The 14,302-nt window shown below is 53.9% G+C and overlaps 1 protein-coding gene across 2 annotated transcripts in view; it reads left to right on the top strand.

The window, feature by feature from the left end:
• BCL2L1 (BCL2 like 1) overlaps positions 1 to 11,989 on the top strand; it is a 60,893-nt gene extending 48,904 nt beyond the window's left edge. For both annotated transcript variants that reach the window (XM_063147448.1, XM_063147447.1), the window contains exon 3: positions 8,760 to 11,989. In XM_063147448.1, the coding sequence (XP_063003518.1) occupies positions 8,760 to 8,897 (138 nt within the window). In that variant the 3' untranslated portion in view covers positions 8,898 to 11,989. The remainder of the gene's footprint in view (positions 1 to 8,759) is intronic.
• Positions 11,990 to 14,302: the final 2,313 nt, after the last annotated feature.

Raw genomic sequence — 14,302 nt, 5'->3', positions numbered from 1 at the left:
TCATGAAACATGTATTCATGTTTCATGTATCAATTCATTCCAGAATCCAATATAAACTTCTCCTGTTGACCTTCAAAGCTCTTCACGGTCTAGCTCCTGCCTATCTCTCCTCTCTCATCTCACACTATTGCCCCGCTCGTGCTCTTCGCTCCTCTGATGCCATGCTTCTTGCCTGCCCAAGGGTCTCTACTTCCCTTGCTCGGCTTCGTCCATTTTCCTCTGCTTCCCCTCATGCCTGGAATGCTCTTCCAGAACACCTGAGAACTACCAACTCAATCACAGCTTTTAAAACACAGCTAAAAACTTTTCTTTTCCCTATAGCTTTTAAACTTTGAGTTTGTTCTGACTCTTTACTGTTAGCTTCACCCTTCCCGGTGCCTGTTTACACTTCCCTGTGCCTGTTTGCATTCTCTTTCCCTTCTTATTGTTTACTACAACTTTATTAGATTGTAAGCCTATGCGGCAGGGTCTTGCTATTTACTGTGTTATCTGTACAGCACCATGTACATCGATGGTGCTATATAAATAAATAATAATAATAATAATAATGTATCTAGAACCCTTTTCCTTCAAGACATCCAAGACATCTCCTGGCAGCAAACTCCCGGAGTTCCTTATGCAAGAGTGAATTAGTCTCTCTCTCTCTCTCTCTCTCTCTCTCTCTCTCTCTCTCTCTCTCTCTCTTTGTGTGTGTACGTGAGTGTGCATGTGCGTGCACCCTCTGAATCTCCTGCAAGTCAGTTTCATTGGATGACCCCCACATTCTAGCAAGATGAGAAGGCAAGGAATCATAGAATCATAGAATAGCAGAGCTGGAAGGGGCCTACAAGGCCATCGAGTCCAACCCCCTGCTCAGTGCAGGAATCCATCCTAAAGCATCCCTGACAGAGGGTTGTCCAGCTGACTCTTGAAGGCCTCTAGTGTGGGAGAGCCCACAACCTCCCTAGGTAACTGGTTCCATTGTCGTACTGCTCTAACAGTCAGGAAGTTTTTCCTGATGTCTAACTTCCTTTAACTTGAGCCCGTTATTCGGTGTCCTGCACTCTGGGAGGATCGAGAAGAGATCCTGGTCCTCCTCTGTGTGACAACCTTTCAAGTCTTTGAAGAGTGCTCTCATGACTCCCCTCAATCTTCTCTTCTCCAGGCTAAACATGCCCAGTTCTTTCAGTCTCTCTTCATAGGGCTTTGTTTCCATCCCACTTTCTCCACACTGTGCACAATTTTACAAACCGCTCTCATGTGTCGTCGTCGTCCCCCCCCAACCGACATTAAGTCATTTTTATGTGAGCTCAAAAGCCCCAAGCGCTTTCCCCTTTCCTCCTAGGGAAGTTGCTTCTGCCACACACACACACACACTGTTCATTTCTCTCTCCCCGTTCATCGCAAGGGTGAGCAGTGACAGATCGGTCCCAGGATCCTTCCCTGCCGTGATGACAACGAGGGGGTGGGAAGGAACTTCAGTGCATCTCGCGGCTTAAAGGGAGACCTGGATGCAAGCCATTGGGCGAGCGAGCTGTCGATCGCCTCGATGACCTCAGGGCTGGGAACGCCCCGCCAGCATCCTTGGCAACGGTCACCGCTCGGCTGGGCTCTTGATGTCATCGGTGGCCTTGCTGTGCGTGACACGGTTCTCTGGCAGCCCTGCAGGAAGCCAGCGAGCGCCGCTGAGGTGTGGCCTTACAAAGCGGCAGCGGGTTGCATTCATTGTAAGCTCCCATGCAGAAACCGGATGGAGGGGCGGGAGTGTGCGGGGAGATGTGGCATTAATAGCGTTGCTTTCCCCATGCCAGTTAAACAAGTGATGCTGTCCTTGATTGGGGGATACTCGGCTCAGCAATACCACAAACGAGAAGGATCTTGGAATTGTTTTAGATCGCAAGCTGAATATGGGCCAACAGTGCGATATGGCTGCAAGAAAGGCAAATGCTATTTGGGGCTGCATTAATAGAAGTAGAGCTTCCAAATCACGTGAGGTACTGGTTCCTCTCTATTCAGCCCTGGTTAGGCCTCATCTAGAGTATTGCGTCCAGTTCTGGGCTCCACAATTCAAGAAGGACGCAGACAAGCTGGAGCGGGTTCAGAGGAGGGCAACCAGGATGATCAGGGGTCTGGAAACAAAGCCCTATGAAGAGAGACTGAAAGAACTGGGCAGGTTTAGCCTGGAGAAGAGAAGATGGAGGGGAGACATGAGAGCACTCTTCAAATACTTGAAAGGTTGCCACACAGAGGAGGGCCAGGATCTCTTCTTGATCCTCCCAGAGTGCAGGACACGGAGTGCAGGACACGGAGTAACGGGCTCAAGTTAAAGGAAGCCAGATTCCAGCTGGACATCAGGAAAAACATCCTGACTGTTAGAGCAGTGTGACAATGGAATCAGTTGCCTGGTGAGGTTGTGGGCTCTCCCGCACTAGAGGCCTTCAAGAGGCAGCTGGACAACCATCTGTCAGGGATGCTTTAGGGGGGATTCCTGCACTGAGCATAGAATCATAGAATCATAGAATCATAGAATCAGAATAGCAGAGTTGGAAGGGGCCTACAAGGCCATCGAGTCCAACCTCTGCTCAATGCAGGAATCTGCCCTAAAGCATCCCTGACAGAGGGTTGTCCAGCTGCCGCTTGAAGGCCTCTAGTGTGGGAGAGCCCACAACCTCCCTAGGGAACTGGTTCCATTTTCGTATTGCTCTAACAGTCAGGAAGTTTTTCCTGATGTTTAGTGGGGTGGAAAGCTGCAAGGGAGAATTCCAATACTGCTCACTCGAGGCTGAGCCTGGCGCCCACCAGTGATCATGGAATGCTGGCTGACTGGGGTAGGGGGGCGCAGAAAAAATGAATCATAGAATCATAGTTCTTTCAGTCTCTTCATAGACCCCTGATCATCCTGGTTGCTCTCCTCTGAACACTCTGATCATCTCTCATTTGCGAGATGATGCCGGGCGGAGGTTCATCTCTCCCGCCTGGAAGTTTTATCCTTTGCCCTGAAACTCCGGCGTTCGAATGCTGGCCCTGTGCTACTTGAAGGCGAGGAGGGTGCACTCTGTGCATGTTCTAAGTGACGTGGCTCATGTACTCTCTGGCTCGACTTGTTCCAAGGCTGTGTCCTGGCTTTGAAACAGGCTAGGCTGGGAAGCAAGATGCTTCTTATTAAAACCTGGTTGATCTATTGCCTTATTGAGCAAAAACCAAGGAGAGTGGCCCAGACAATGTCCCCCTGGTCCCTGGAACGCTGCCCCAGGGAGCCTTCCCAAGGCTGGCCAAAGCCCCAGAGATGGCAGTGTCTTTTGTTCTCCTTGTCAGGCTGAACTGGCGTTTGGCTGGTTGCTGAACTTGGATGCAATAAACAACTGTGAGGAGGTGTGTGCGTGTGTGCGCGCGTGTGTGTGTGCGCCTGAAGGCTGTCTGCTGAGCAGGATCTTGGGGGTTGTAAATGGTCACAAGCTAATAACGAGGCAGGCATAAGATGTTCTGATTGCAGGCCGGAGCCGGAGGCTGGGGGCAGGGCCCGGCCTCGGCTATTTTGGGCTGTGTTAGCAGAAGTTCCGTATCCACAGCCGATGAGGTCATGGGCCTGTTCTTCTTGGGGATGGCTCCAGCCTCAGCGTTTGGGTACGGGACTGCAGCTTGGGCCCTACCCTTGAGAAGAGAGTGTTTCCAAATTGGAGACGGCTTGCAGGACAGTGACAGAAGTGCAAAAAGGGGCGTGGAAGAGGAGGCCAAGGGAGGTCTTGGTCAAAGGCAGGCCGGTGGCCTGGCATGTGGGACATGGCCTGTTTCTCCCCCCCTCCCCGCCGCTCTTTCCTAAATGCAAGCCTAGAGAACTGGGTGAAAAGCTCGGAGACGTGTACCCAGAGCAGCTCCTCATGTCCCACAGCATCACCGTGAGATGTTCAGTCTTTTTAAACTAATCTTTTTAATCTTTGTAAAGTGCCCAGAGAGCTTCGGCTATGGGGCGGTATAGAAATGTAAATAATAATAATAATAATAATAATAATAATAATAATAATAATAATAGTAATAGTAATAATAGTAGTAGTACCTCATCGACATAGCAATACCGAATGACAAAAATGTTGTTGAAAAGGAAGTGGAAAAGAGAGAGAAATAGACACCAACGGTCATGGAAGTCAAAGAACTATGGCAACAGGAAAGGGTCACAATTATTCCGTTAGCCACATCAGTCACCGGCATCACATCAAAAAACTATACCGAAAGCCATTAGAAACTGGGCCTACCAAAATACATCCATACCAACATCCAGAAAGCAGTCATACTTAACACATGCTCAGTTGTCAGGAAATTCCTGGATCTGTAAAAAAAACAGCATGCCTTGGCGAAGCCCGTCATGTTTGTTTAGAAAAATCACCATGAGCGAGAAAGAGATTTTATTATTATTATTATTATTATTATTATTATTATTATTATTATTATTATTATTATCTCTTTCTTCTGGCCTGCTGCTGGTGCTCTTAGAGGGAGATCGAGCATGCTGTGTGACCCTGCCCAGGCTGCCCAAGGGAGCCTTTCGCCGGCACGGTCAGGAGTGCTGCCCCCGAAGCTGACGGGTGCGAGTTCAAGTCACACCCCGTGTACATAACCACAGCTTAAATATATTGAGGAGGGGCCGTAGCTGGGTGAAAGAGCCCCTGCTCTCCACGCCTAGGTGCAAACCGTCTCAGGGGCCTCCAGGTGCTAAGATCCTAGAGCTAAGATCCATGGAGCCCTTTCTGAGCCTGAGATCATAGAATCATAGAATAGCAGGGTTGGAAGGGGCCTACAAGGCCATCGAGTCCAACCCCCTGCTCAGTGCAGGAATCCACCCTAAAGCATCCCTGACAGATGGTTGTCCTCTAGTGTGGGAGAGCATGTCGTGTTTGGCTTGGGGCAGCCTCAGCCAGTAAGCCAGGACAAAGTGCCGCTGTCTCTTCCCTCCCACCTCGTGGGGAAGCAGCATCTCCAGGTCTCGTGGTGTGCCTCGAGCTGGAGGCCCTTTCCTCCCACCGGCCCCACTCGTGATGGGTCTTGTGTTCCAAGCGCCTGCAGCCTTCCTGACTTCTCTGGGTAGCTCCGTCATCCATTCTGCAAAGCAGAGCCTTGGCCTGGCTCCGCTCTCCTGGGCAGCGCGCGCGCGCGTCTTGCCGTTTGCACTGAAATAAAATTCAGCCGTGTGGCTGGTCCCTGCAATAAATAATTTGCGCGCGTTATTTCACGGACAGAACCTTTATTGTATTACGCCTGCGGTGACGCCTGTGATGCTGATTGGCTGAGCTGGTGGGATGGCATGGAATGTTCCCAAATACCCAGGCTGCAGAAGCCGCTGGGATGTTCGCAGTCCAGCAGCTCCCGGGAGGGAAGGGAACGTTGTGACTGAGATTAAACCTTACACAGGCATTTTGAGGACTTAAAAGAGGTTTGGGAGGAAGATTGCAACCGTAGGCTGAAGAAACAGAGATGCAGGTGAGGAGATCCCCCATTCAAATGTCACTTCAGCCGTGGACTCAGTAGGTAGCTCTAGCCACGCTACTCTTCTCTGCACCTCAGCCCGCTCCTTCCCCAACACAGGGATAATAACGCCGGCAAACCTTGCAGGGCAGTTGCAATGAAGCACCTTGAACCCTTGAAAGGGACTATATCACCACTAAATTATTATTTCCACCAGTGCCCGGCAGAAAGCTATTCCCCCTTCCCCTACAATGTCCGTTCCCTGCGGGCGGGATCCTCCTTGCAAGAGTGCTCCGTAGGGGACAAGAAACAGGGGGTGGCCCGTTTCCTGTGTTCATGGGTGAAGAATTATTTATTTATTTAATTAATTACATTTATATACCGCCCCACAGCCGAAGCTCTCTGGGCGGTTCACAAAAGCTAAAAACAGTAAACATTAAAAACTATACAAAATTTAAAAAACCGTCAGAGACATAAAAACAACAGTATAAAAACAGCAGCATCCATTTAAAACGACAGTTCTGGGGTCCGTTAAAAAACAAACTTCGCGTTCAATGCCTTTAAACGCCTGGGAGAAGAGGAAAGTCTTGACCTGGCGCCTGAAAGATAACCATGTTGGCGCCAGGCGAGCCTCGTCGGGGAGATCATTCCACAGTCGGGGGGCCACCACCGAAAAGGCCCCCTCCCTTGTTGCCATCCTCCGAGCTTCCCTCGGAGTAGGCGCTCGGAGGAGGACCTTAGATGTTGAGCGCAGTGAGCAGGTAGGTTCAGGTCGGGAGAGGCGTTCTGTCAGGTATTGCGTTCCCAAGCCATGTAGATCCTAAATTGATCCAAGGCTGGAGACTCGTGGACTCTGTGCTTTGTGCCAGTGGGTCAGACGTGGTAGCATTTGTCTCCTTCAGGCTCCCAGCCCGCCTACCAGGTCGCCATAAAACACAGAACAAAACTCCCAAGTCATTTCCTTCCTCAATGACGGGGCATAAGGCACCCGTAGAGACAGACCATGTCAGCAGTAAAAGCATCTATTCCGAGATATTGCTAAGAAGCTCCTTCACGTTGCTTCTCCACTGACCCCCAGCCAGCCGCCGCCTTCCGCAGCACAGATCCAAAAGTATCGGCAGGCGTTTACACAGCAAGCAGCTTCCCGTGGCATGGCCTTGCTGGAAGGGACCACCCAGGTCTTCAGGGCAAGGAACGTGGCGTACCGAGAGGAGGAGCAAACTAAAAGCCTCTGCAGTCTTAACTAAACTGTTCAAAGTGCATTTTCACATCTCCGCTTCTTGTTATTTGGCTCTTCTGGTCTTGGGAAGGGGCTTATTCTGTGCGCTGTGTTTTGTTCACCCAGACCCCAATGACCGGAAGACGCCCTAGAATCATAGAATAGTAGAGTTGGAAGGGGCCTGTAAGGCCATCCAGTCCAACCCCCTGCTCAGTGCAGGAATCCCCCTAAAGCATCCCTGACAGATGGTTGTCCAGCTGCCTCTTGAAGGCCTCTAGTGTGGGAGAGCCCACGACCTCCCTAGGTAACTGATTCCATTGTCGTACTGCTCTAACAGTCAGGAAGTTTTTCCTGATGTCCAGCCGGAATCTGGCTTCCTGTGAGCCCATTATTCCGTGTCTTGCACTCTGGGATGATCGAGAAGAGATCCTGGCCCTCCTCTGAGTGTAAGCATCTTGAAAACAATGCAGTGATCATAGAATCATAGAATAGTAGAGTTGGAAGGGGCCTACAAGGCCATCGAGTCCAACCCCCTGCTCAATGCATCGGTCTCCTGTTGGCTTTTGAAATTTCTCCAGACACTGGCCACATTTTCCAATGTATTTCTGCAGGCGTAAGGACTAGAAACTTTAAAAAGCTACTGGAGCTGCTCCAAAATGCTTGGTTGTGCAGTCAGACTATATACTCACCCAGTGCAGTCACTGGTGCATGGAATGCCGTTGGTCCTGTCTTGGTCGACAGCATTCCAGGCGCCCGGAGAAGCGCTCTTCATGACCCTCTCGTTTACTTCTAACACGCACTGAAGTAAACTCTGAGATTTAAAATTAAAAATGACGTGTGTTTAACCTAGGTTTTAAATATTTGACCATTGTAGAACCAGGACTAGAAAGGCTGTTTATATGTACGGCTTTTTATAGACTCCTGATGTTTCTACAGAACGAACTGCAATGGGTTTGGTCCAGTTTGCAAATTAGGGTATGCAGGAGGGGCCAAGGTGCTTCCAGTCAGTCCATGGCTGGCTGGGGCATGCTGGGAGTTCAACACATATGGAGGACAGCAGTTTGGGGAAGACTGTTCTAAGGTGTCTTAGCCACATTCTCTTGCCTGCTGTTTGGGGGCTGCTCACAAGGGCGCGTTTGCTGCGAATTTCATACCCAAGTAGGAGTCAGTCCAGAAAAAAGAAGATTCCATCCACATGCTGCCACCATCGCCGCCGCCATCTTCGGGGTCATAGAATCATAGAATCGCAGAGTTGGAAGGGGCCTACAAGGCCACCGAGTCCAACCCCTGCTCAATGCAGGAATCCACCCTAAAGCAACCCTGACAGATGGCTATCCAGCTGCCTCTTGAGGGCCTCTAGTGTGGGAGAGCCCACAACTTCCCTAGGGAACTGATTCCATTGACGGACTGCTCTAAAAGTCAGGAAGTTTTTCCTGATGTCCAGCTGGAATCTGGCTTCCTGTAACTTGAGCCCGTTATTCTGTGTCCTGCACTCTGGAAGGATCGAGAAGAGAACCTGGCCCTCCTCTGTGTGACAACCTTTTAAGTCTTTGAAGAGTGCTCTCATGTCTCCCCTCAGCCTTCTCTTCTCCAGGCTAAACATGCCCAGTTCTTTCAGCCTCTCTTCATAGGGCTTTGTTTCCAGACCCCTGATCATCCTGGTTGCCCTCCTCTGAACATGCTCCAGTTTGTCTGCGTCCTTCTTGAATTGTGGAGCACAGAACTGGACGCAATACTTTAGATGAGTATTGCGTCCAGGGCCGAATAGAGAGGAACCAGTACCTCACATGATTTGGAAGCTATACTTCTATTAATGCAGCCCAAAGTAGCATTTGCCTTTCTTGCAGCCATATCGCACTGTTGGCTCATATTCAGCTTGTGATCTACAACAATTCCATGATCCTTCTCGTTTGTAGTCTTGCTGAGCCAAGTATCCCCCATCTTGTAACTGTGCCTTTGGTTTCTATTTCCTAAATGTAAAACTTGGCATTTATCCCTATTAAATTTCATTCTGTTGTTTTCAGTTGTTTTCGGTGGAACTTCTTCTGCCTCCGTCCTGTGCTTCGCACCTCACCTCCCTTCCTCTGTTTTTCTTCTGTTTCAGGAGCGGTTTGTGGACCTGTATGGGAACGACGCTGCCGCCAAGAGCCGGAAAGGCCAGGAACGCTTCAACAAGTGGCTCTTGACGGGGGCTACCGTGGCCGGAGTGGTCCTCCTAGGCTCTCTGCTGAGCCGCAAGTAGCCAGAGACTGACTTGCCGCCCGTCTCGGACAGCCCTCCGCCACCGGGGCCCAGAGACGCACGCGCCGCGTTCTGCTCTTCGGCTTTGTGATCATTCCAGGGGGTGGGCAACGGGGCCTCTGCCTTGCAAACCCCCCTCCCCACTCTGACCCCCAGCTCTCTCCCCCCACCCACCCCAAACAACTCACAGACCTCTTTCTGGCGCCTCCTACTCCACAGACACCTCCAGCCCAAGGTCACTGCTCCCTAGGTAGGGACAGACCCCCCACACACACACCTTTGGGTGCTGGGCCCCCAATCCCTACCTCTCCCCCAGAGCAGGCGTGCCCTGCTCCTTCTAGCCGTGATGGCTCCCAGTCCTGGTGTTTGGTTTGGCTGTTCTTTCCAAGCCCTCTGAGACAGGCCTGGCCCTTGGGCGGGTGGGTGTGCGGGGTCTGGTGCGGCACGGGATTCACGCGAGTGAGGAAACCCACCCCAGCCCCTGCGCCTTGTCTTCTGGGCTCCGCACCCGAGGCGAATAGGGATGCATTTTGTGCATCCCTGCGTGAGGGTCTCTGAGGCCCCCGAAGCAGGCCGAAGGCCCACCTGCCACGGCCAATGAGGGCTTTGCAGCCCATGGCTGTGAGTGCAGTGGTGGCAGGGGGAAGGTCACCTCCCAAGAGGCCCCTCCTTTCCAGGGGGCCCAGGTAGGCCAGGTAGGGGAAGGACCAGGCAGGCCTGAAGGAGGGGCCGTCGGGCACGGGGTCTGCTTCATGCCCCACCCGAGAGAGCTCACGCGCCCTTTGGAGAGTCCTATCCCTGGGAGGGGTCCTGAGGCTGGCCTGGGTGGCTCACCTGCTCCTTTTGAGGTGGTTTCCTTGGTTCTCCCTCCCCTGCAAGCCCTGTGCTAATCCCCAAAGCCTCACGGCCCTGGCTTTGAGTAGAACGCCCAACGCCTCGCGCCGATCGAGCCCCAGGGATGCCCGCAGAGGCTGCTGACCTGATTCTCCCCGTTGGGCTTCTGTCCCCTCTTGCCGGAGGCTCTCAGGGCCGCCTCAGCCTTCCTGAGCCTCTGCGCCCCGCCGAGGCTCGGCCTTGCCCCTTCCTTCCCCTCCCCGCGTAGCCCTTGCCCCTGGGTATCCCTGTCTCCACCACCCTGGTTCCTGACGTCCCTTCCCTTATGCCCCCCAGTGCACGAGAACGCCGCACGGTTCCAACTGTCTTTGTTTCCAAAACGAAGCTGTTGCCGGTGCCCGCTGTACCTGGATTTGTGGCCGTTTGGGCACGGCGAGACCGTGATAAAGCAGCAGGACGGCTGAGCCCGGCACACAGCAGGCCTAGCAGGTGCAGGGAACAGAGGAGAGCCCCAAGGTGACCCGGGAGGTGACGGGGTGGGACCCCCAGCTCCTCTTCCTCGCCTCCATCTTGAAACAGAGGCCATGACGGCCGGCTGGGCATTAGGGTCCACCCTGGGTCCCGTGCCGGGCGACCGGCGTTCTCTCGGAGGAGGAGGAGGGGACGCCGCTGTTTCCCGTCCTCTGCGGGTTGCAAGAAGGAGCGGGCGCGAGGTGGGGCCGAGAGGCAGAGGAGAGTCTGCTACGTGGGGCGGCCTCTGGAAGGTGTTTACGATCCGCTGCTAATTGCAACGCCGGCCCTCGGGGGACGCTGCGGGGCGGCCGCCCAAGGAACTTCCAGTAAGAGCAAAAATCAACAGCCCGTGCTTTGCCGGGCAGCGCAGAGTACTGTGGGGAGGAAGGGGAGTGCGAGAGGGGGGGGGCAGTGCATATGCCTGGGCTTTCCCCAAACTCCGCAGAGGCAGGTGGGTGGCACACATGGCTCCCCTCCCTCCCCTCCCCGCTGCCAACACACACATTTGGCTGTGTGGGGTGCTGCAATTGCTGGGTCTTTCTGCGGGGGAGATTCGTGGGATGGGGGCGAAGGGGCGGCGTACCCTCCCGAAGGGAGCGGAACAGCCGCAGGCCGCCTCGGACAGGGAGCGGCGGGCAGCAGGATGGACGGCCCGATGTAGGGCAGCCCCAGACGCGAGGCCGGCCCTTGCCTGACGGTGCCACCTCAGTGCTTTACCAGAATCGCCAGCCTCGTCTAGCGGTTGCCATGGCAGCGTGGCCCACGTGGTCCAGGCGGTGATGGGGATGAGGGGCGGGGGGGGTGGCTTGGCATTCAAAGGCAGCTCTGCTCGGAGGCCGTTTCTGCAGGACCTGCCGCTGTTGGGCGGAGAACAGCTCTCCTTTGGCAGTGGGGGGGGGGGCGAGGGGAGAGAGACGCTTCTGTGAGCGAGGACAGGGCCCAGCGGTGCCTCCCTTGGTCTCCGCAGCAGCCAAGGGCACGGGGTCTCCCTTGAGGGGTGGGCCAGGCGTGTTTGGCATGAGCCAGGCATTGCGCGGGGGGCAGAGGGCCCAGTTCTGTACCCCTTCCCCCCCACCCTCTCTCCCAACCGTAACAGCATTATCCGCGCCTCCCCCCCATGCGCCTGTCTCTGGATCGGGCCCCAAATGCCCTGCCCAAGCACCTGGGCCCCCTCCCCAGCAAGTGATGCCATTTCAACACGCACGCACGCACGCACGCACCCCCGTGGTTCGGCTTGTGACATAACCTCAAAACGCCCCCCTGCCCTATTGACGGGTCCGGGGGGGGGCAGCTTGCAGCTCCCCTGCCCCCACCCCATCCTCTTGCCCTGTACAGGCTCAGCTGTATATATCGAAGAGTAGTTTTTATTCAGTTGTGAATACGATAATACTATTTTTGTTAACTGTATGTCTGTATTTATGTGTGTTGGCTGTGCTCTGCCCCCACCACCACCCAGCCCCCCCCCCCCCGAATCTCAGTTAACCTCGTTTTCATGAACCAGACCCCAGCGAATGAGAATGGCCGCCACCGTGGACCAGACCCGGAGGGCTGGCGGCCCCACGCCGTGGCAGCCCGCCTCGCCCTCTTCGACGTGTGGCCGTGGAACCTGCGAAGTCGCCCGTCCGTCCGTCCGTTTGTGTTCAGGGTCCCCCCCCCCAAACCCACCACCACCCCATATTAGGAAAAAAGAAGACGTTTGATTTGAAGGTGGAAGTTGAGTTCTTCTAATAAAACTGTGGTGTTTGAGTCACGTCTTCTTCTTTGACCCTTGGGACTCCCCTCTTCCTTCAGAGCGAACGCCTCCGGCCCCGATCCCTGTGCAGCAGGCATGAATTAACCGCCCCCACTCACACCCATTTTCGCATGCAGAAAGGGGCTCTTTTCTTCTTTTTTCAAAGGAAGGTAAAAGCAGGATGCTGAAGCAGCAGTGCGGAAGGAATCATAGAATAGCAGAGTTGGAAGGGGCCTACAAGGCCATCGAGTCCAACCCCCTGCTCAATGCAGGAATCCACCCTACAGCATCCCTAACAAAGGGTTGTCCAGCTGCCTCTTGAAGGCCTCTAGTGTGGGAGAAGAGCCCACGACCTCCCTAGGTAACTGGTTCCTTTGTCGTACTGCTCTAACAGTCTGGAAGTTTTTCCTGATACCTAGCCAGAATTCGGCTTCCTGTAACTTGAGCCCGTTATTCCGTGTCCTGCACTCTGGGAGGATCGAGAAGAGATCCTGGCCCTCCTCTGTGTGACAACCTTCCAAGTGTTTGAAGAGTGCTATCATGTCTCGCCTCAATCTTTTCTTCTCCATGCCCAGTTCTTTCAGCCTCATATTCAATGATTTCATAGAATCATAGAATAGCAGAGTTGGAAGGGGCCTACAAGGCCATCAAGTCCAACCCCCTGCTCAATGCAGGAATCCACCCTAAAGCATCCCCGACAGATGGTTGTCAGGAAATTGGAACAGCCGCACTGGTCAACACTGGCTTGAGAAAAGCATCCCAGATGCGCAAGGCAGGTGCGTGGAGCGACAACGGCGTGTGACGCTTGTGCAGTAGCGGCTGGTGGCTCTGATATCAGCGGGGCGGTGAATCCGCTCCGGGTTCCAATCCTAGCCAGTCAGAATTCCTTAACCCGCTCCTCCTGACCAGTGGTGGCTGGTGGCTCCGATGTCGGCGGGGTGGAGAATCCGCTCCGGGTTTCAGTCAGAGTTCTGACTGAAACCCGGAGCGGATTCTCCACCCCGCCAACATTGGAGCCTCCTCTGCCTCTCCATTCTGCCTTGGCCAGTTGGATGCTTCCATTTAAGAAAGTTGACTGGGGCATCTGACTTGCCATAATGGGGAGAAACCGCGTGACACTGCAGACATTGCTGGTCACACCGAACTCTGGCCTGCCGCTGGTGCGCTTAGAGGGAGATCGAGCACACCATGTGACCCTGCCCAGGCTGCCCAAGGGAGCCTTTCGCCAGCACGGTCAGGAGTGCTGCCTCCGAAGCTGACGGGTGCGAGTTCGAGTCGTGCCCCATGTACATAGCCACAGCTTAAATATATTGAGGAGGGGCCGTAGCTGGGTGAAAGAGCCCCGGCCTTCCAGGCCTAGGTGCAAACTGTCTTGGGGGGCCTCCAGGTGCTAAGATCCTAGGATGGGTGGGGAATCTTTCAGCCTGGAGGGCCAAATTCCATTCCAGAGAAGCGCTTGGGGCTGCATTCCAGTGGCAGACGAAGCCCAAGGCAAAGGAGGGGGGGCAACCAGGATGATCAGGGGTCTGGAAACAAAGCCCTATGAAGAGAGACTGAAAGAACTGGGCAGGTTTAGCCTGGAGAAGAGAAGATGGAGGGGAGACAGGATCACGCTCTTCAAATACTTAAAAGGTTGTCACACAGAGGAGGGCCAGGATCTCTTCTCAATCCTCCCAGAGTGCAGGACACGGAATAACGGGCTCAAGTTAAAGGAAGCCAGATTCCAGCTGGACATCAGGAAAAACTTCCTGACTGTTAGAGCAGTACGACAATGGAACCAGTGATCTAGGGAGGTGGTGGGCTCTCCCACACTAGAGGCCTTCAAGAGGCAGCTGGACAGCCTTCTGTCAGGGATGCTTTTAGGTGGATTCCTGCATAGAGCAGGGGGTTGGACTCGATGGCCTTGTAGGCCCCGTCCAACTCTGCTATTCTATGATTCTATGAAAACATTCCAGCGTATCATAGCTTAAAGTTCCTACTGCCAGTATGAGCTGCAGGAGAGGCATTTCAATGTTTTAGAATTGGGGGGGGGGCATGCAAAATTTGGAAGATCATCAGGGGAAAGGGCTATCTGGGAAAGTCCAGAGGTCCGTTTTGGGACCCTGAGCACCTCGGTCCTAGAAGGATCTCCAGTACCAGAGCCGAATGGCTGAAGAGCCGCCGCCAGGCAGAGTGGTCAGGCAGAACCGGCCTAGACAGACCCACAGTCTGGACTGGCATAAGGCGTCAGCGTGTACGTCCCCAGGAAGGAGGTGCCTGGTGAGGCACATGGCCGAACCCATCCTCTCCTCCCTGTGGCAACTCCAGAGATGCAACACGACTGCCTG

This window comes from Elgaria multicarinata, chromosome 1 (genome assembly GCF_023053635.1).
Source record: "Elgaria multicarinata webbii isolate HBS135686 ecotype San Diego chromosome 1, rElgMul1.1.pri, whole genome shotgun sequence".
In the NCBI taxonomy this organism is placed as follows: domain Eukaryota; kingdom Metazoa; phylum Chordata; class Lepidosauria; order Squamata; family Anguidae; genus Elgaria; species Elgaria multicarinata.
The sequence above is the reverse complement of the archived record's forward strand: the minus strand, read 5'-3'. Positions and strand labels throughout refer to the sequence as shown.